At 35.5% G+C, this 21,169-nt stretch overlaps 1 protein-coding gene across 1 annotated transcript in view; it reads right to left on the reverse strand.

Moving 5' to 3' along the window:
- Positions 1–14,813: 14,813 nt before the first annotated feature.
- The window catches only part of RUG2 (Regulator of chromosome condensation (RCC1) family protein), a 64,031-nt gene continuing 57,675 nt past the window's right edge, over positions 14,814–21,169 (reverse strand). Inside the window, exon 4 of the mRNA XM_089790230.1 lies at positions 14,814–15,832. Coding sequence (XP_089646356.1) covers positions 15,312–15,832 — 521 coding nt within the window. The 3' untranslated portion in view covers positions 14,814–15,311. The remainder of the gene's footprint in view (positions 15,833–21,169) is intronic.

Consider the following 21,169-nt stretch of genomic DNA (forward strand, 5'->3'; position numbering starts at 1 on the left):
TTCTTAAAAAACCAAAGCTCTAATACCAATTGTTGCTTTATGGAAGTATAAATAGGATAACAAGATATTGAGAGGGTGGGAATCTTAAACACTTTTACTTTTCAACAATTCATTCACACATTCACTAGTTATCTTGTACATGTAAAACTTGTAATAATAAACTTGTTGTATAATGTAAATCTGATCTATCACATGCATGAAAATAAACACATAACACAATATTTGTTACCCAAAAACCCTCCAAGGTGAAGGTAAACCTGGGGTGGGGATGACACCCACAAATCTTCAATACTATAGTAATAAAGTTAACCTATTAGGGTTACAATGTTTGATCATAATATATGATCTACCCTATGAGGGGTCTACCCTGTTAAAAACCATTTAAGGCTACTAGGTCTCACCTTGTTAGAGGATTTAACACTTACAATAAAGTAAGGACTTTGTTAGGAGATTTACAAAGATATGTTAAGACCACTCTATTAAGAGATTTACCCTGATTCAAGTTGGTTAGAACTGATTCAATACCTGACTCTTGGTATGCTCTGTAAGCTGATTTTGAGACTTCTCCTTGCTAACTAATCCTCTCTTCTGATCTGATAATACTTTTCTTCCCCTTTACTGAACTTATTAGGTCACTTGCTCTATTAAGAGATAACAAAACACTTTCATTGACTTTTGATCCAATCTCGACCTTTCACTTTATCATTTTCATATTTCTCCTTGTTCACATGCACAATCTTCTCCTCTCATCTCATTTCATCACCACGCTACATGATCTAGGTTAATATCTTCTCTATTTAAAGAGTTATGTAAAGAGTTTTCTAGATGCTTCCATAATTAGCCTCTCAATCTAAATCATTGATCACAAAAAATAGGGATCTTTGATCCACGTTATTAACATGTAAAAATCTCTATAACAGCCTCTACATATATTAAATGTTCCTTCCATGTTGGCCTGAAAATGATTTACCTCAAAATTTGTATCATTCCTTAATTTTATGTAAACTCTAGATTGCTCAGCCTTTACTATTTTCTAATACTTGGCATTGTTGTTGCTCGGTCTATATTGTGCTCAGGATGTACTATGTAACTCGACACTTGTATGCTTGAAACTACTCAGTTGATATTGATCTTGTCTTGTATAGAAAATACTCGATGACCATACACTTACTCTACTCCTATAGAGCTCAGTACGTACTTACTTTTGTACATGACTCAACCTATATAGAGTAGCTCGGTCATAGTGATGGTCATCTAACTCTTCCTTGTAAATGACTAAGTGTTTGACACTAATAGACAACAATAGTTAGAGATATCAACATTGAAGAGTTGGCTCCTTTTGAGTATTGTAATCCATCATGATACTTCCATCCTCCAGCTACTTTCCAGAAAAGATTAACCTTTTCTGATCAAGAGGAATACCCTCCTTATCCTAGATATTCTTCTTCACATTTTCGATTATATATGAGGATTCTATCTCTAGGGTTATGGTCTTACCAGTCAAAGTTTTCATGAATATCTACATCTTGAAGTCTCACTTCTCCATAATTGTTCAGGAGCCACAACTACAAGCCCTCGTCATTGTTCAGAATCTATTAAAAGAGTACCTAGTTTAATTTCAATCAAAGGATATTACTTCTAGGTTCTTCAATTTTACATGAAAACATGTTAAAGTCTTGGAGGCACAGTTATTTTTCGCTAAAAAAATTAAATAACATATGATTTGGTCCATTAAAATAATTAATTTAGTGTCAAAGTTCTTGCAATAATTTCTTTTGAAACATGATTTTTTTTGTGTATCTTTTTCTTCTTTCAAGGTTTTGAATGCATGAATAAGTGAAAGTTTGGGAGTTGAAAAGTTTTAACCCTAAGAGATGAGTTCTTGATGTGTCATCTTAGCATCGAGACATTGTATTTTTTATTTTTTATGTACATTTTCTATGGTCTTGCTTCAACAGTTCCTATCTCAAGAATTTTTTAGAGTTGATTAAGTGGTTGTGGTCATTTCATCAATCTTTGTGGCTCTATATGTTATAGCAACCACTTATTCTATGAGGATCTTTTTAATTTTGAAGCCAAATGTAAGTTTTGTGCTAGTTTATATGGTTTTGTGAATTTTTTATAATATTATTTTAGCATTTTCAAAGGGAAAAGGGAGAAAACAACTCACTCAAAGCTCTTCTTTCATATTCTACATTTCTTAGATGAGACCACATTTAAGGAAAGTATCTACAATTGAATAGATTTTTGTTTGCTAGAATGATGAATAGATTTATACTTTCTAGTATGATTTAGACATTTTCTCAAGCCTATAAGGCTTATATTCAAATTTATATTCAACTTTTTTTGTTTTTCTTAATATACAGATTAACTTGTCAATGATTATACCTTGTTAGTTTCACAATTCATGTTTTCTAAAATGAAATTGTGTTCAAGCCAATTTTCTTTCAAATTAAATTTGTGCATTCCTTCACTTTTTAAATTATTTGAATTTATCATATGTATGTTTTTAAGGAAAGCTTTCCTTGATCCCTTTGTGAGAGAGGAAGGGGAACATCCACCTTTCCTTTCCTCATTCCCACCTAGATAATGTTTTGTAAGGAAACTGAAATGTCCCTTTTCTGATTTTTCATGATATTTTCAACCTCTAATCAGATCTTTAAAATCAAACAGCTAATATCCCAAAGATCCACCAAATTCCTCAAGAAACCCCAAATCGGGTATGCTGAAAATAGTGCTAAAAGCTTCACAACTTCACAAATTATTAATGAATCTGAAAATGGGAATTTTTACAGAACTTTCAGCAGCATAACAGCCTACAAATTGACATTTCCAGATCCGTATAGCCTTTACACAACAACTCGAAAATGTAGGACCAAAACTATGCTCATCGGGCTCCCGAAATAGCACAAAATATGCCCGGAAACACCACAAGAACACTAATAATCTATCCCAAAATTTTAATCACGTCCCAATATATATATTCAGATCTATTTTAATAGCTTAAAGTATAAAATACAGCAGCAACCAAAACTGATATGAAATACTCAACCGGAAACACCAAACTCTTACAAAAATACACCCGAAAACTCACAAATCCGCACTGATTAGCACAAAGGCAAACTCTGTATGAGCATGCACATGGAATGGCTTCAAACTCCCGTCCTTAGCCTTCCTGGAAACCTACAAACTCCCGTTCTTGGGTCTCCCTGGAAACCTGCAAACTCCCGTTCTTGGGTCTCCTTCTCCACAGGTTTGGCAGCCTCTGAAGAATAACAAAGAATGAGCCAAAAATCAAGTTCTGGAATCCCCCCCAAAATGCCTCCAAACCTCTTTAAAAAGGACATAACTGTAACTCACATCCAAGAGAGGTTAATGAAACATATTTTAATAATAATTATCATTTATTAGTCCAACGGTTTCCAAAGATTAACTCCCTTTTTCCGAAACTTCACTTTCTTGGGCCTGCCTGATTAGCAAAGATTATTATTTTTTAATTATTTGAAAAGGGGACATGACAGAAACTGACTATTTCTATAGTCTATGTCCTCATCGAATGAGTACAAGTCTATGGATTCCAATAATCATTGTTGGTATAAGCCTTTAGATGTTAAACTCTTACAAAAATCACATGCCTCTTTTTCTCCTTTAGATCACCATGCACCATTTTTAAGTTGCACCAATAGCCAAGCTGCTAATTATTTATTTAAAGGCATAAGACCAAAGAGTTTATATTACTAGTGTTAATTTCCATTATGTCTAAGGTAAAAAGTGACAATTTCTAGACTTCATTAATACTTACAGAGTCAACTCTTATATAAAAAATATTAAGAGGGCAGTTCCCACATGATGATGACTTTGAATGTGCTATTATTATGCATTGTACTGAAAGAATAGCTTACAAACAAAAATGTTACAATGTAATTTCATTACAAGATCTCAAGCACTGCACGGTGACTCAACTAATCAAAAAGAAGAAACTTTGTAATGATCAATTTCCAATAGGCTCAAAGCTCAAGATAATCTAAATGAGTGGATTTTCACTAATTTTTAATCTATTTCAAAATTTTGTATTTACAATGGAAAAGTTTGGACTCTGCATAATTTATAATCAATTAGATTTACTAAAGATTATTTCTATTACATCTACTCAAGATTATTTCTAAGTGGATCTCATGTACATAGAGATGCAAGTTTTTCTCTTGTCATAGAAGACAAAAAAAAATTATCAACAAACAAAATATATTTATAAGTGTCAACTTTTCTATTGCATATACAAGTGTAGATATTGTAAATGAAGATAGGGCAACTTTTTCAATTTCAGATACAATTGTAGATATTGTAAACGAAGATGGGGAAAGAAAGTATTAATCTTACACTCTATTTAAAGGAGTAGATTTGATCTAGGGTGGTGGTGATGGGGGTGGTGGTGGCACGTGTCTTGGTTTTTTTCCCCTAAAAGTTCCATACAAGCAATTATGAAATTGGTGGAACATGTCTTCTCTTTCAATCTGAGTAATTGTATTGAATTCTCTACATATCTTTAAGTTAGAAAGGGATGGGTTAATCCATTTTGACATTCAAGTATTGTAGTATTATTATTTTACAGAAATGGTTTTCATTTGTTAAGCCACCATTAGAACAAGTCTAATCAATTTCATTTGTTTGGTCTCTTACAAAGTGGGGCTTGTGTATCTAAGTTTGGTTCTATTGCTTTGGGATTTTTTGGTCTAGATTTAGTTTTGGTTGTGGCACATTCAATTTGCAGAGTGTCATTTCAAATATTGATCAGGATAAGTGATCCTATTTTTAATTGGTTTTAAATTTCTAGAATAACTAAATAACATTGTAAATTGTTATTGGGATAAGTGATCTTATATTTGATTACTTTTAAATTTTTGAGTAACTAAATAACATTATATTTATATTTATAATCCACTTTAAAGCAATAGTAGTTGGCCTACAATTTCTTAAAATATTCTAACACTGCTATTTCTTAAAAAATACTAACACTTCAATGTTATAGTACTTGGCCTACGATTTAGTAAAGAACTTGACAACCATACAACCCTTGATTTGAAAATAATATTTTTACATTTGTGTTACGTATGTTTGGTTTGTTTTCTTTTAAAGGTTTTTAATGTGTATTTCTACTTAGATGTGTTACATGCATCCTTTTTATTTTTGTATTGATAATTGTTGCAATTTGAATAGTTCCAAATTTTTATTATCTTTTTTTCAATAGGCAAGGACTCAAACTCTATCAGAGCTCTTGTTATGTTTTGCAACACTTTGGTTAGTAAAAATTGCTTGAAAATGCAATGGATGGTTGAAACTATCATTTAAAAAATTGTTGTGGTAGTTCAAGATATGCCTGGGAAATCTAGGCCACTACAAAAATAATATTCAAATCCTCATGTTAATTGGTCATAGAAAGAAAACATATTTAAAGGAAGATGCATTTTTGCAAAATTTATGGTCATAGAAATTTAGGAAAGATTTGTTGGTTCAAAACTTGTGTTCTTGATTTTCAAGTTTTCTTTTCAATTTGGATATTGTTAGTTATTTTTGCCTCCATTCATCCCATCATAAATAACTAGTCTGAGATATTTTCAATGGGTTGAACTCTTTTACAATGGGTTAACATGTCATGTTATCTACGAATAACCTTTGTTTTACCCCTCCACTTAGAGGCCAATATCATGAGACTCTTTCTACTGTACTAGGGCTAAAGGTCTCGTTTCAGAAGAACATCCACAAAATATCTCTTAGGTCTTGGTGATATATGTTCATCAAGGTATTGGAATAAGGGAAAATATGGTGTCATGATGGGTATGTTATCCCAATGGGAAAATGTCAATGAAACATATGGCGTATTTTATCAAAATGCATAAACAGGATGTCATTGACAAAACTTATTTCATGTTATACAAATATCTTGATAGGTTAACCTTCTTGTTATCCTTGTTTCATTATTTTGTTGGATTCATTTTTTTCCTTGCAAAATGGTGAGACCAATTAAGTTTTTCCACATGGTTTCCTTCTATTTGATTGCTAGGTGTTGTGGGTCAGTGTTAGTGGTACATTTTATCAAGTTTTACTTTTTGTATCTTCTTCTTGATTGACAACCCATGTTTCTTTCACATCTTTGCAATACCTTGTTGGGGGTCCTTGTGAAATGGTGAACAAACAATAAGTCAATGACATGGGTGGGATAACACATTGTATCATTTTTTTTTCACAGATTTGTAGTGAGAGGGTAAAATTGCAACTTGCAGAATAGTGAAGCTTTTTGTCATTTTGTAGTTTTTCCATTCTTCTTAGTGTTGTTTGTTACAAAGTCATATCAAATGTCCAATCAAGAGCTTTTTTATCATGGGTTGTGTTTTAATCTTGCATTGAGGGATTTTGGTGTTGCATCTGAGTCGTCCATTCCAATTAGAATCTTCTTTGGACATATCTCATTTTTATTGATGGCCTGTAATGGGCACCCTAGAAATGCCCAAGAACTAAACCAATTGTTGAAAGTGATTTAAATGTCTTTGCATAGGTTTTAATCCACACAACATGAGCAAGAAGGAATTTATGCAAATTGAAGACTGAATCACTATTGAAATAATATTAGTTCTCAAAATGATAAAATCAAGTACATAGCAATGTATTCCAAAGGCCAAACCCCATAAGAATGACGTCTAGAATGTTACAAGAGAGGATGAACTTCCCCTAATGCCAAGAAAAGATATATGAGTCACACATCCAAGTTCTTATCAAATGTCATTTACAAAAATCCCATGCCAAACAATGAGACTCTCACCCCTATTTATCCTTTTCCTTCACCCTTCTAGAAAGAACTAAAACATTAATTAATTGCAAGTGCTAGAAGCTTCCCCCTTCCAATAATTAATACACACTCTAGAAGCTTCTCCCTTGTAATACAATAATTAATTTAATTAATTAAATATAAAGTCATCGTTTAATTTTTAATTTATTTAATGACTTTATAAGAAATTAATTTAATTGCCAATGTGCAGACATTACAGTCCACCCTCCTTGAAATTGCTTGTCCTCAAGCAATCTAGCAATACAATGAAATTCAACCTCCACCTGGATCCCAATTGAAGTAATATGTGATATCCTTGTGGACATTAAACCAATTGCTAACCAGCATCATTAGGACCAACCACATGTCTTGCAGCCTACCACCTAAAACTTGTGCTGATGATGTAGAAGTCAGAATGTCACCAGAAGGCAACGTCGTAGAAGATCTATGAAACCTCTTCTTCCCTATATCCACCCACATAATATATATTGGACTAGAATCTTGATCATGGCCAACATGCATTGAAAAAGATGTAGCTACAAGCGAACCATATGCACTCATGCTAATTGTATCAACAATAGGTGTGGCCACATCAAAATATATGGACATAGGAACAACACTAACTGCCACAACAGAAAACTGAACTGGATCTGTAGTTGATGAAAATTCATAATCATCAACATGTGCACCATCATTAGAACACACATCAACAATTGCATGCATACTGTTAAACTCCTTGTTGGATGGTACAACTGATACAGAAGTGGCTGTTGGTATGACAATATCCTCACATTCTCCTAATCCCACTATTGTTACATCGCCATCCCCTGACAAGGCTTCATATGTGGACTCTTGACTCTACATACATGACTCAACACCAGATTTTGAATCAATAATACTAGAGCGTAAACCCACATCTACTGACTCTGTTGAAATGCCCACATCATAGTTGGATGGCTCTATACGTGTCTCGATCCCACTTGAGGAATCAACTATCTCCTGCACTAGAGCAACATAAAAATCGTCAATATTGATGTTCATCTATCTAGCCATAAGCTGCAACATCACATCCATTTGCCTATTTTGCTCCAGTTGCAAACGTTGCCCCGCCTCTAATGTACCCAGTAACCATCTGAGCATTTTTTCAAATACTGTTCCCTCTATCCGGCTTTTCCAAATTCCCTATAAGACCTCCACAGGATGGCAGGACTTATAGCTCTGATACCACTGTAATGAGCAGCTCTAATACCACTGTAATGGATACCCTAGAAACAAATCTAATACCATCTAGAATGGGCACCCTAGAAATGCCCAAAAACTAAACCAATTGCTGAAAGTGATTTAAATGTCTTTGCATAGGTTTCAATCCACACAACATGAGCAAGAAGGAATTTATGCAAATTGAAGATTGAACCGATGCTGAAATTATATTAGTTCTTAAAATGATAAAATCAAGTACCAAGCAATGTATTCCAAAGGCCAAACCCCCGGGGAATGACAATCATCTGATGCAATAATTCGATGCTCAACAATGACTCACCCCCCTCTATTTATACTTTTCCTACACCCTTCTAGAAGGGAATCAAATATTAATTAATTGCAAGTACTAGAAGCTTCCCCCTTCCAATAATTAATGCACTCTCTAGAAACTCCTCCCTTGCAATACAATAATTAATTGTGCTTCTAGAAAATTAAATTACTAGAGGCTTCCCCCTTTTCAATAATTAATACACACTCTAGAAGCTTCTCCTTTGTAATATAGTAATTAATTAAATTAAGTAAATAAAAGATAAGGACATTAAAGTCTGCCCTCCTTGAAATTGCTTGTCCTCAAGCAATCCAACAATACAATGAACTTCATCCTCCACCTTGATCCCAATTGAAGTAGTATACAACATCCCTGTGGACATTAAACCAACTACAAATGAGCATCATCAGGACCAACCACATGTCCTATAGCCTAGCACCCAAAAATTGTGTTGATGATGTAGAAATTAGAATGTCACCAAAAGACGGCTCCATAGTAGATTTATGAAATCTCTTCTTCCCAACTATTGCAGCACAAAACTGAATCTTTGTAGATGGTGAAAACTGAGCCCAACTCCACTCGGGTGAGTGATCAACATCAACCTCAAACATCAGATTGTCATAAGATAATGTTGCATCCATGTTGAACATAATACTTTCCAAGAAGTGAACATCAACACTTTGTTGATCGATAGTATAATATGACTCTATCACTATATCACTCACCTCATTAGCAGTAACAAATGTACTATCATCAGAGCACACATCTACAACTGCATGCATACTACTAAACTCCTCGTTGGATGGTTCAACTGACACAGAAGTGGTTGCTGATATGACAGTATCCTCGCATTCTCCTAATCTCATTATTGTTGCATCGCCATCTCCTAACAAAGCTTCATATGTGGACTCCTGACTCTGCACACATGACTCAACACTAGATTGTGAATCAATAATACTAGAGCATAAACCCACATCTATTGACTTTGTTGAAACACCCACATCACCAACATCGTAGATGGATGACTCTATACATGTCTTGATCCCACTTGAGGAAGCAACTACCTTCTGAACTGGAGCAACATACAAATCTTCAATATTGATGCCCATCTGTCTAGCCATAAGCTGCAACATCATATTCATTCGCCTGTTCTACTCTTGTTGCATACGTTGCCCCTCCTCTAATGTACCCAATAACCGTCTGAACATCACATCTTGATTTGGACCGATATACATTTTGTCAAACACTTTTCCCTTTATCCAGCTATCCCAAATTTCTTATAAGACCTCCATAGGATGGCAGGACTTATAGCTCTAATACCACTGTAATGGGCACCCTAGAAATGCCCAAAAACTAAACCAACTGCTGAAATAGTGTTTTATGCAAACTGAAGATTGAACCGATGCTGAAAGTATATTAGTTCTTAAAATGATAAAATCAAGTACAAAGCAATGTATTCCAAAGGCCAAATCCCCAAGGAATGACGTCTAGAATGTTACAAGAGAGGATGAATGTCCTCTATTACCAAGAAAGATATGTGACTCACACATCCAAGCTCTTATCAAATGCAATTCACAATCATCCGATACAATAATCCGATGCTCAACAATGACTCTCCCCCCTCTATTTATACTTTTCCTACACCCTGCTAGAAGGGAATCAAATATTAATTAATTGCAAGTACTAGAAGCTTCCCCCTTCCAATAATTAATGCACTCTCTAGAAAATCCTCCTTTGCAATACAATAATTAATTGTGCTTCTAGAAAATTAAATTACTAGAGGCTTCCCCCTTTCCAATAATTAATACACACTCTAGACGCTTCTCCCTTGTAATACAGTAATTAATTAAATAAAAAACGGAGACATTACAGGCTTGGCTATATTTTCATGTGTAGTGTTGTTACTTACAAGTATTGGGTAGCTTGATACATTGTGTTAACCATACAAATTGTTTTTTTGCAATGGCACAATTTGACTATTTGTGACTACTACACGTTACCAGAGTTGGATTATTCAATGCAAAGTGACACTTCACTTAGTCCTTTACATGATGTCAGTGCATCCATGTGCCTCTTTATTGTTTGCAAGGATATTTTTGTTCTTTCCAATTGTCATATGCACTCATTTTCTTTTCTTTGTCAGTTCTATTATCAAGTTGCTATCCGACCAAATTTTGGTCCGATTTTTCATTTATTTGTGTCCTATGTAACTTAACTCCATCATGGTTGGAGTTTAACCTTCTAAGTTGTATTCTAAGTTACACCAACTCTTTTAAGGTAATCTTTTGTAAATATTTTGGGTTCTTTGTTGGTTCTCTTTCAATGGCTATGCCTTGCATTTGTAATTTTGTTTTTCCTTGCATTAATAGAAATCATTGCTTTTATTTTCTTACCATTCAACTATCTTGTGCACATTTTTCCATGTGTTGAATGTGTTTATTTTCTCTTTTAGGTTTGTATATTGTGAATGTTGCATTGTGTATATCTCTTTCCTTGCAATGTTTCATTTGTTCTAACCTACATATGAGTCCTTGGGGGGTAAACTACACTTAAGATTTGTGTAATTTGGGAGGCCTTGTTGATGTTATGTACAATTATCATACAAGCGCTGTCATAGTTTCAATATGGTGCATCACCACATTTCCCTTTCAACATTTAATTGTCATGCAATCCTTCTCCCTTTTCCTCAACAAAAGCAGTACTTAGGTGTATCGTGATTGTAAAGAAGTTGACCTTCTATGAAGATTTAGCCTCGAAGTTCAAGTCCCGCACTTGGAGGTTGTTTTCATGTTACATGAGGTTTCTTGGGGTTTAAAGTCCAAGCATTGGTGCAAACTTTTGTATTAACAAATACATTTGTGTTTATATCATGCACAATTTGAATTCATGAATAACATAATGCTAAAATAGAAACCCAAGAAACTATGTTTCCTTCTATGATAGTTGTGCATGTTAATTGCAAATATTATTACTACAGTTCCTTTTAAAAAACCAATGGTTCTTATAGTTTGATTTCCAAGAAAGTAGTCTTATTCTCTCTTATTTCCATACTCTTTCGATGGAATTGCCAACTTTCCTGTAGTAAATAGAAGCCTTATTGTTTATTTATTTGATTATTTAGAAATCCATAAATATTTAAGCTATAAAACTGTATGCAAATTCATGTATTCTCAAAAGTGATTGGTCGATTAAAAATAGCATATTCATCTAACACATGCATAAGCATCCCACCAAAGACGGGAACTAATAATTGCTCAATTTGTTCCCCAAACTCATAAGATCAAAGAAAGTGTATTGTCATCTTGAATAATTGTGAGATACCAAATAAAGGGAGCAAATAAAATGATATCAAATAATTGTGGGATGTCAAATTAAGGGAGTAAATGAATGCTATAAGGGAGAATTTTGGTTTCTCCTATTGTGTGTATCTTGAAATTGATCTCAATCCATGGGGAAAGAATTTCAAGAATAACTTTAACAAAGAGAGTTCAACAAACTCAAACACAACACAAGTTAAAATCAATGTTCATCAAATTCTATTGGTGATCAATTAAAAATGAGAGTTAGTTATACATAACTTAATGGAAAGAAATTTCAAGAATAACTTTCACGAAGAGAGTTCAATGAGCTCAGCCACAACACAAGTTTAAATCATTGCTCATCAAACTCTATTGGTGATGAATAAAAAATGGCAGTTCATCATACATAACTGAAACACATTAAACTCGAAATATTAGAGTTCATCAAACACTAAGGAAACAAAATTGAAACATTCTTTAAACTTGAAAAATGAGAGTTCGTCAAACACAAGTGGAACACAATTTAAACTAACAAATAGACTTTTGCAAAGGTTACTGGGTAGCTTTGATTTCTAGTAAGAGTTATAAATGTATGCTATACCTAATAATGAAAATAATTCAAGTTGCTCATTTAACCCATTCAACACTCAAGAAATATAAGACTTGAGTTGTGACAATGAAAAAGATGTTTACCACTTGTATATGAACCCTACATTAGAAATGTACCTACTTGAATTCATTATTGCAATCTTTGAGTCTAGAAATGTTTAGGGTGTTGATATTTTCAATTGTACATCTCATTTCTGTGATTTGTGCTATTTCGAAGTGTGCTATTCTAAGTAGGAGTGTTTTGGAGGTCGGTAGTTTTGCATCACCAAAAAAAAAAGTTCTATATTCGTTTTGCAAGTTCTGAAATCTTGTTGAACTATGGCATTGCAGTTTTAAAAGTAGTCTAGATCAAGCCTAAGAATGTATTTCACTAAGACATGATGATTGGTTGAAATTTTTTGTCCGTAAAAAGATAAGTTTAAACTGTAAAGACAATGATAATGCCAAACAAAGTGCCCCGCTAAAGTTGTACAACGTCTTTGAGCTTCTAAGTTTACATTTCACAATTGAAGATGTTGCTGAGTCAATTATTCAAATTGGAGCTATTTCGTTTACCTGGAAGATTACGAGGATCCATTTTCAATGTCTTGCAATGAAGGAGAGCAACAAAAATCATTCCTAGAAAACAAAGGTGAAAAAGAGTACAACGTTTTGTGATACTTGGGAATTGATGAAAAAGTTTATCAGAGATCAATTATTTTGAGACCGGGCTAACTTGATAAGAGTACCTTTCCATTAAGGGAATTTTTGAAACTCGTTTGAGAGGTAAGGTTGGGGATGAAAGGATAAAGATTGGACAAGAAGTTTAAGGCAAAAAGCTTGTTTCAAGTGGAAGGCTAAGTAATCACAACATTAAGTCCTCCATTAGTGAGGAACTAACTGATCATTTGTTTGTGATGATGGCAAAAGACTGTGATTTTCCAATATTGCTCATGTTGCATATCGTCCATAATTACAGACTGGGAAAGAGTTTCCTGTGAAATCCATCGTATTGGATTGAAGGCCTTCGATTTGTTGAAGTTGTAAAGCTTCACATAGTTTCTTGTGGTAACTATTGTAGATTAAATAAAATACACCATTTCCTTATTCATTCTACTTTATACTTTGTATTGAACAACTAATTGACTAGATCTTGATGTTTGTTACTTACATCCATGGATAGGCTACACAATTGAACAATCTTCGCTAGACTTTTCATCCATGTGTACGTAATCTCCAAAGCCAGATTCCATATTAAGAGGTACAAACTTTGCCATGAAAAGATTTTGCATCATTCCTCAAGCTCCCTATGTTAGATTAAAAGATAGCAAATGTTCTGCAATCTTGACTAAAGATCTCTAAAATAAAAAGCTTATTTTCTTAGCGATACCAGAAAGGAAAAGGAAAAGGAAAAATCCACCTCTACCAAGGTTATCTAGAAACCCAAAACCCATCTAAATAAGTTTCTCAAATACCAAAATAGAATGGGCATAATACTCATATAAAAATGAATGCCCAGCAACCACAACACAGCCAATTAAATAGCATGTTGCTATCAATGCGGTAGATAATGAATGAGATTTCCACTGAAAGATGGTGCAAGCAGCCTGTACAGAGGAGATATATATTCATCCTTTTGTAATTATCAAATATTTACTACAAGTCCATTATTTATTTATTTTTTATAGGTAATGGGCCAAATCTAGAATATTTATTATTGTGGATATTAATTATTATTGTGTGTCAAGCTCAAGTCGACTTATACCCAAGACCTCCCATATGAAAGTATCACAGTTTACCATCACATTGTAGGCTCTTGCCTTATTCAACAAAACAGTGAATTTTCACCAGTCAAAGCCGTACAGAGAGTGCCCCCTCTTACAATGCTAATTGTAGTCATCCATTGAGCACCTTACAGATCATTTGTGCTTATTCAAGGCTCTGCTCCTCTAAGGTAGGCAGCAGATACCGAGAGGAGTAAAGTCTATTGTAAAATTATATTAGCATCTTCATCTTTATATTCATTTATAAACTCTAATGATGTTTTGCATTCTTGACCTTCAATTCTCTAAAATAGAAAATTCATACATATACCATTAGTAAAAAAATATTTATCCAAATAAAATGGGAAATCATTGTGCAGAAGGGAGTCAATGCCCCAGACATAGCTTCAAGTACACAGAAAAAAAAACTATACAGACTGATAGATTGTTTATCACATTAAAAAAAGACCAATATGCTATCAAATATGTTGTGCACAAATCAATTTGCACATGGAAAGTTCCAAAATAGGGTAATGATATGATATGCAAAAGGAAGTCAATGCCCCAGACATAGCTTCAAGTACACAGAAAATAAACTACACAGATTGATAGATTGTCGATCACATTACAAAAAGACCAATATGCTATCAAATATGTTGTGCACAAATCAATTTGCACATAAAAAGTTCCAAAATAGGGTAATTATATGATATTAGCTTGGTAGATATTATTAACTGGGGGAATCACGAATGAAATTAGGTAGAGAATATTATGTGTTATTACAATCTAATAGAGGCAATAAGCAAGTCAACGTGGGCAATAAAATTTTGGATTTCACTCATATATCCTTATAAGCCTACAGGCACATACTAAGGCCTGTTGAAAGCATCTTTTAAAGGTATCAGTTGTGAAGAAAACAACTTCAGAGTACGAGTTTCCTGGCCCAATTTAGAATTTTGACGAGTGAAAAGTTGCCCATCTACATCTTGCCCAAACTTGCCTGCCAGATAAGTCTAGATAAGCCTTAACATTCAACAAACTTTTGTTTGTTGATCAATTTAATTGAGTTGCTCATCCCAGAACATATTAAATCTAATTTCAATTATTAGGATAACGCATTTCCTTTAACATCTAAACCAAATGTGGATCATGCTAGCTTGAGTACTACAACAAATAAGATTTGTTGATAAAAAAACACAAAAGGTCTTAGTTTGTAGCTCCAGTAAAATGTTGGATTCAAGTCAAAAAGAAAATGTTAGAAACATCTGCATGGAAGGTATTTTAATTTTTGGTACGCTGGAGCTGTATTTTTGTCAATCAACTAAGAGAAGATTGTGATCAAAACCACACACAGCTTGAAGGACTTTTAAACCTTCAAGGGCCTCAACTGGATATGGTTCAGGTTCGTCAGCATTGCTTCCCAAGCCAAGCCTTCCATTTCTTCCACAACCCCACACCCAAAGTTCCCTTTTAGAAGTAACAGCAATAGAATGTGCACGCCCAGCAGACACAAACACTGGCTCCTCTCCTTCCAACCCTTCAACTCTTCCAGGTCTATAACCTTCCCCAGTTGATCTCCCAAGTTGAGAAGTTGAATTCCATCCCCAAGAGAATATGCTTCTTTTTGATCCCTCGGAAATGCATGCATTTAGTCTGTTGTCTCCTCCTGAAGTATTTGATGTTTGATCCACTGCAATAGCTAGAGAGTGCCCAATGCCTGCTGCTGTTGATACTACCTTTTGATTCAAATCCACTGATTCCAGTTGAGATCCATTTGACATTCTTCCAAGTTGACCATATGTATTTTCTCCAAAGCTAAAGAGCAACCCATTATCTGAACAGCAAAAATGCACAAAGTTAACTAATCCACCGAAAAAAAGGTTTTGTCCAATATAAATATAAATTGAATAAACGTATTCAAAACTGAAATGAAAACTCAGTCTTAGATAAAAGGTATGCTAATTTATTGCTGTTACAAGTGCTTTTATTGATAATAACTGAATATTTGATGAAAGATTTATATTGCAATGACCAAAACTTAAAAGCAAGGAATTTAAACTACAAGAGAAAAAATCCTGCTGTTAATTAAGAAATTTCTCTGGGTTTGGCCCTTCGAGTTTGCCACAATTCTTAAAAAGGCAAATTTTTGGTGATAATTTGACTACTCAAACCATGCAGACCCATGAATATAATTTTTAAAATTATTTTCTCCCCTCCATTGACCTAATGCATACTATTCAGGGTCAAATCTGAAAAAGCCAATTTGACTAAGAAATATCCTAAATATCTAGCAAAGGTTGAAAGAATCTTCCTATGGCTGCTACCTCAACCAATAATGTTTCGCTCCTCTCCTGCAAGAAACACTGATGGTGTCAAATGGTTGTCTCCAGTGGGTCTTCCAGTCAAACCTGCCACTGCGTCCAAGCAGCTTCCAGGAGCTGGGGCTGCTGCTGCCGCTCTTAGAACTCTTATTCAAGACATGTTGCATCTGTGCAGATAACTCATCCTCCTACTGACATTTCAGCCTCCTGATGCTGTCCAATGAAGCCACAAGGGCTTCCTTAGGGTGTCTCTCATTGAGGGTGGCTCTTCTCTCATTCATCATGCACATGTTCCCAAGGATAATTTTAAGTCTTCTGGTACAGCTACAAGGTATTTGGTTGCTAAATCTCTTTCTTAGGGTCCCAATATTGTCAATGACGAAGATTATGCTGAAATGGGTTTGATTTGCAGGTTGTCATTTTTGGTGTAGCTTTCTTTATCTCCATAATTGGGTATCTAAAAATTGGAAGCTCTCCCCATTTGCCTATGGCTTTTACATTTTAGTTTGCACAATGGGGATAGTAAGTTTATTCTTGAGGGGGAGAGGAGGTGTGCGGGAGGGGCGAGTGGGGAGGCTTTGGTTGTCAAACCTCCCCTGCAATTTTAGCCTGTTGCTTTTGGCAAATTTATCCCTCTAGATATGACTGATTGATCCCATCTCACCATTGCTCACCTTCAGAATCTCAGATTGAAATGCACTTTGCAAAGGGTCACTTAGCAGAGAGATTTGGCTTGAAGTAGAAAATAGAATTTAGTAACAGTTGTCCAAGATTATGAGTATAATTTTTAGATGCCAAGATTATTTTGACCTTGGTCACAAGGCAGAAACTTGACAGAATTCAGGCATAAGAATCTTCGTCGAGCTTATTAAAGAAAGAATGCTAAGCTATTCATGTTTCTTCAAATGGGGTTTCTTGTGTGCCCTCTTCAGATCCCTCGAGGAGCCTCCTGTGTTTGTTACGCTTGTTTGAGCTTGTGTCTTCTACAGCTGCTGTGTCTGGGTCCCTTCAGTTTTCTTCCTCCCAAAATGAGAGCAACCTTCAGCTTCTTTGTGTGTGGGCAGAAGAATTTTATGCCCATTGCTGGGGCCTCAGATAAGGGTGATCATACAACGCTATCTCACAGGATATATTCTTTAAAGATGTGGGCTTCCTTGAACATGATCTTCCGATCTCATAACAAGGTTGGGCTGGCTGGTCATTGTGTGCTGGATGGTTTTCTTTTACTTGTTTGGATTGTATCAGGATCAGCCTGAGCAAAGTTCTTGAATCATAATTGCAGTTTTCATTATTGTTTTTTAAGGTGAGGGGCGTCTTAATATAACCCTTAATTCATCAACCAAAAAAAATATATATCAAAATTGCAAAAAACGCGCGTGTTTGTTATGCCAACTCAAGAAAATCTATAACTGAAAACTATTTGTATAAATTTGATGACAGAAACTTGTAAGAGATTTTGTTAAAGAAGAAAATGACTTGATCCCATCATTAGACTGCTTGTATAATTCTGATGAAAGAAAATTGCGAAGACATATCAGTTTGTTATGGTGACTCTTTATACCCTCAATATAAAAATAAGATTTATCATCAGAGATTGTGCAAGTTTGATGACAAAATAGCAAGAAAGTTTGTTAAAGGAGAAAAGGGATTAGTCCCAGGAAGAGGCATCACAGTTCTGAAGGTTAATTAATTCCCAGCTTTAAATTAATTTTTCGTACTGTTATGATTTTACTAATTCACCGTATTGAAATATAAGTGATACTTATAATGTGTATTTATATTGTGAATTTGTAAAAATCAAAATTATCTATGCTTGGATAAAAGAAAGTACTTGTTGACCTTCATAATGACCAAAAAAATGACAATACCCTTCATTATTGTGACATTGCTGCCCAGTGTACTAATTCAACAAAATGATATTATCATTTCTTCAGGGTCAATATTAATCTATATTTGAGATATTATCTTCTCCCTTGAGTTTCTAATCTCTACCTGTGAGATTAGGTCTTTGCAGAGGGTAATTTCGTAATAAATTAATTTAGTAGTTATTAGGTAAGTTTTGTACCAAACATCGTGTTGGGTGGAATTAGTAACCAATCCAAGTGCTATCTGTAGCACTCAGTGGGAATAGAAAGGGTACAGTAATATTCGTGAACATAAATACTAGTATGTAACTCAATTGGTACAATCAATAAAGATATATGTTTCCATTTGTCTTGTTTCAATTATTGGAATGAATGTGATGGTAGTACTGTAAATTATACATTCGTACATTGTTGGCAACATTCTCTACCATATTGGCATCAACATTTCTAGCGTCATTGCCTAAATCGGGAAGGCGGGGGGGAAGATGGAAACATAATGGGCCAACCCTTTGACTAGCAAACAGTGATAACCAACAGCAACATTGAGGAAGAGGAAGTAATAAGGGAAGATCAATTGACAAAGGACCTCATAAAGGCGTGGGATGTAGCAATTGACAAGTATGTCTGCTAGGAGGCAGAGCAAAGGGCTCTCCCCACCGGTATAGTACATACCAAACTCACGGTGAAAGAGGTTTTGTATGATCTCCTCGGGAGTCTCCCAAGACTGCTCACATGGAGGCTAGTAACAGTAGACAAACATAGAGAAGCCAAGTCGAGGGAACAAAGAAGGCAACAAACATTGATCCCATCAAAGGACTCATAGGGAAGAAGACCCCAAGGGATACAAGCAACCGTAGAACAAGCCCCTGGTGGAGGAACCAGGAGCCACTAATTAATGCCCCCTCTTTCCAATAAGAATAGGAGACACAAGAAGGAAACCCAAGTGGAAGACATAGAGGAGGAAGTGAGGCGAGTATTTTTGGAGCAACAACAAGTAGAATGGAGGTGAAGACTACACGCTCTCACCCAACAAGTACACAAAGGATCAAAACAGAGTGAGCAAGCTCTTAGTAGAGACGAAGAAGGAAATCTCAACGGGGAAGTAGCAGACCTATTGGAAAGTATAGTAAGGGGAATAGAAAGACTAGCCATTTCGGACGAACCAAACATAGGGCAGACAAAACCAAAAACTCCTAGGAGGTGGGAATCCCATTACCACCAAAGGCAGAGGCAGAGAGCATGAGAGAAGGGAAGTATTACAACCCAATGGAAGTATACCGAAAGGACAAGGAGAAAATTTGCAGCAAACTAATCAAAGAAGATGTCGAATCCACCAGATAAACAAAAACTTCCAAATTTTAAGGCGAGGGATCAGAGGACTCCATAAGGCACAGTGAGACATGTGTAACTATATGGGAGGAAGGGGGATAGGACGATAAGGATTACTGGTTAAAAGCCTTTCCTGCAACCCTCTGAGGAATAGCAATCAATTGGTACACAGACCTGGCAGATGAGGAAAAGGCAACATGGCCTGCCTTGAAGAAAGCTTTTGAGGCGGAATTCAAGCTATTGAGAGATGATGACAAGGTGGTAGCGGAGATATATAATACCCAACAAAGGAAGAACAAAAGTGTTTGGGTATACCACCGGAGATTGAAGCAGTTCATAGGGAAACTCAAAAATAAACCGGCAAATGAACTACAGAAAAGATGGTTCATAGAAGGGTTTAACCCCTCCATTTGAAGGAAAATGAAGGTGGTGCCTCCATCCACCTATAAGAAGGCTTGTGATAGGGCTATGGACATTGAAAGTGAGGACAAAACGACGAGGAATAAAAAAAGAACCACTGATGCAAGCAGCGAAGAAGAAAGTGAGGAAGAATCAAAAACAGTAAAAGCACTCCACAAAGACATGATGCAGATGATGAAAGAAATGAAGGCAAGAAAAGAAACTAAAGGAGGCAAAGAAGTATGGTGTACAGAGTGTCGTAGCGAGGGGAACATAAAAGGTAATTGTCTATCTGTAAGGTATTGGGACATTCCCTCAAAGAATGCTCATACAACTTGACAACAAGAAGCGCTCAAGTACTCTTGACTAGAGAACAATCTACACCTCCTATAACTCCACCAAGAAACAATAATTTTGAGGCCTCTCCAGGAGGATATCGAACAATAAAAGAGGAGGCAACGATAACAACACACCATGCAGTTGTATTCAATACGATGAAAAAGGTCGTCCAAAGATCCAGTGTTGAAGATGTAACGAATGGGGGCACTTCACACGGGATTGTCAAAATGGTGGAAGCAAGCTATTCAGGTGGTGCGGACCAAGAAACCATGAAGATGTGGATTGTCCCAAAAAGGAAGGCTGGGAATGTGTTGGAAGTTACAAACTCAGAAGAAAAACTGATGGTGGTCACTCGCTTACAAGAAAAGAAAGTCTTGTACCCAAACCCACAAACAGAAAAGGAACAACTGAAGGAGGCTCGGGTGACTGTGGAGGAAGAGCAACACTATTACCAAGAGGTAATAAATCCTTCTGTATGGTCCCAATTTGAAACTAACACAATAAGACAGATGTTGCAAACTACGATATCAGTAAGGGTGACCGACTTACTAGATACTTTGTAGCAACTAAGGGTAGCAATCTCCAAAACTAAGAGAGATAACACCAAACAGGAGGAAAGTAAAACGAACGAGAACGAAAACATGAGGAAGTATCAAAGAATTCAAGGATCCTAGAACCAACACTATTTGCGGTAGGAATGGGAAGGACTCCTGCAATGGTGGAAATCAAAATCATGGGACACAAGTTGACAAACACCATAGTGGATGAAGGATTTAGAGTGAACGTGCTTTCGGAGGAGACATGGAGAGCATTGGGTAAACCCAACCTCTAGCCACCCATCTTCCACCTAGTAGGAGTAGATCAACATGGCATAAAACCTCTAGGAACACTAATGGCCCAAAAGGTAATTGTAGGCAC

The sequence above is a fragment of the Cupressus sempervirens genome, chromosome 1 (assembly GCF_028749045.1).
Source record: "Cupressus sempervirens isolate cs-2001-9-10 chromosome 1, ASM2874904v1, whole genome shotgun sequence".
Taxonomy (NCBI): domain Eukaryota; kingdom Viridiplantae; phylum Streptophyta; class Pinopsida; order Cupressales; family Cupressaceae; genus Cupressus; species Cupressus sempervirens.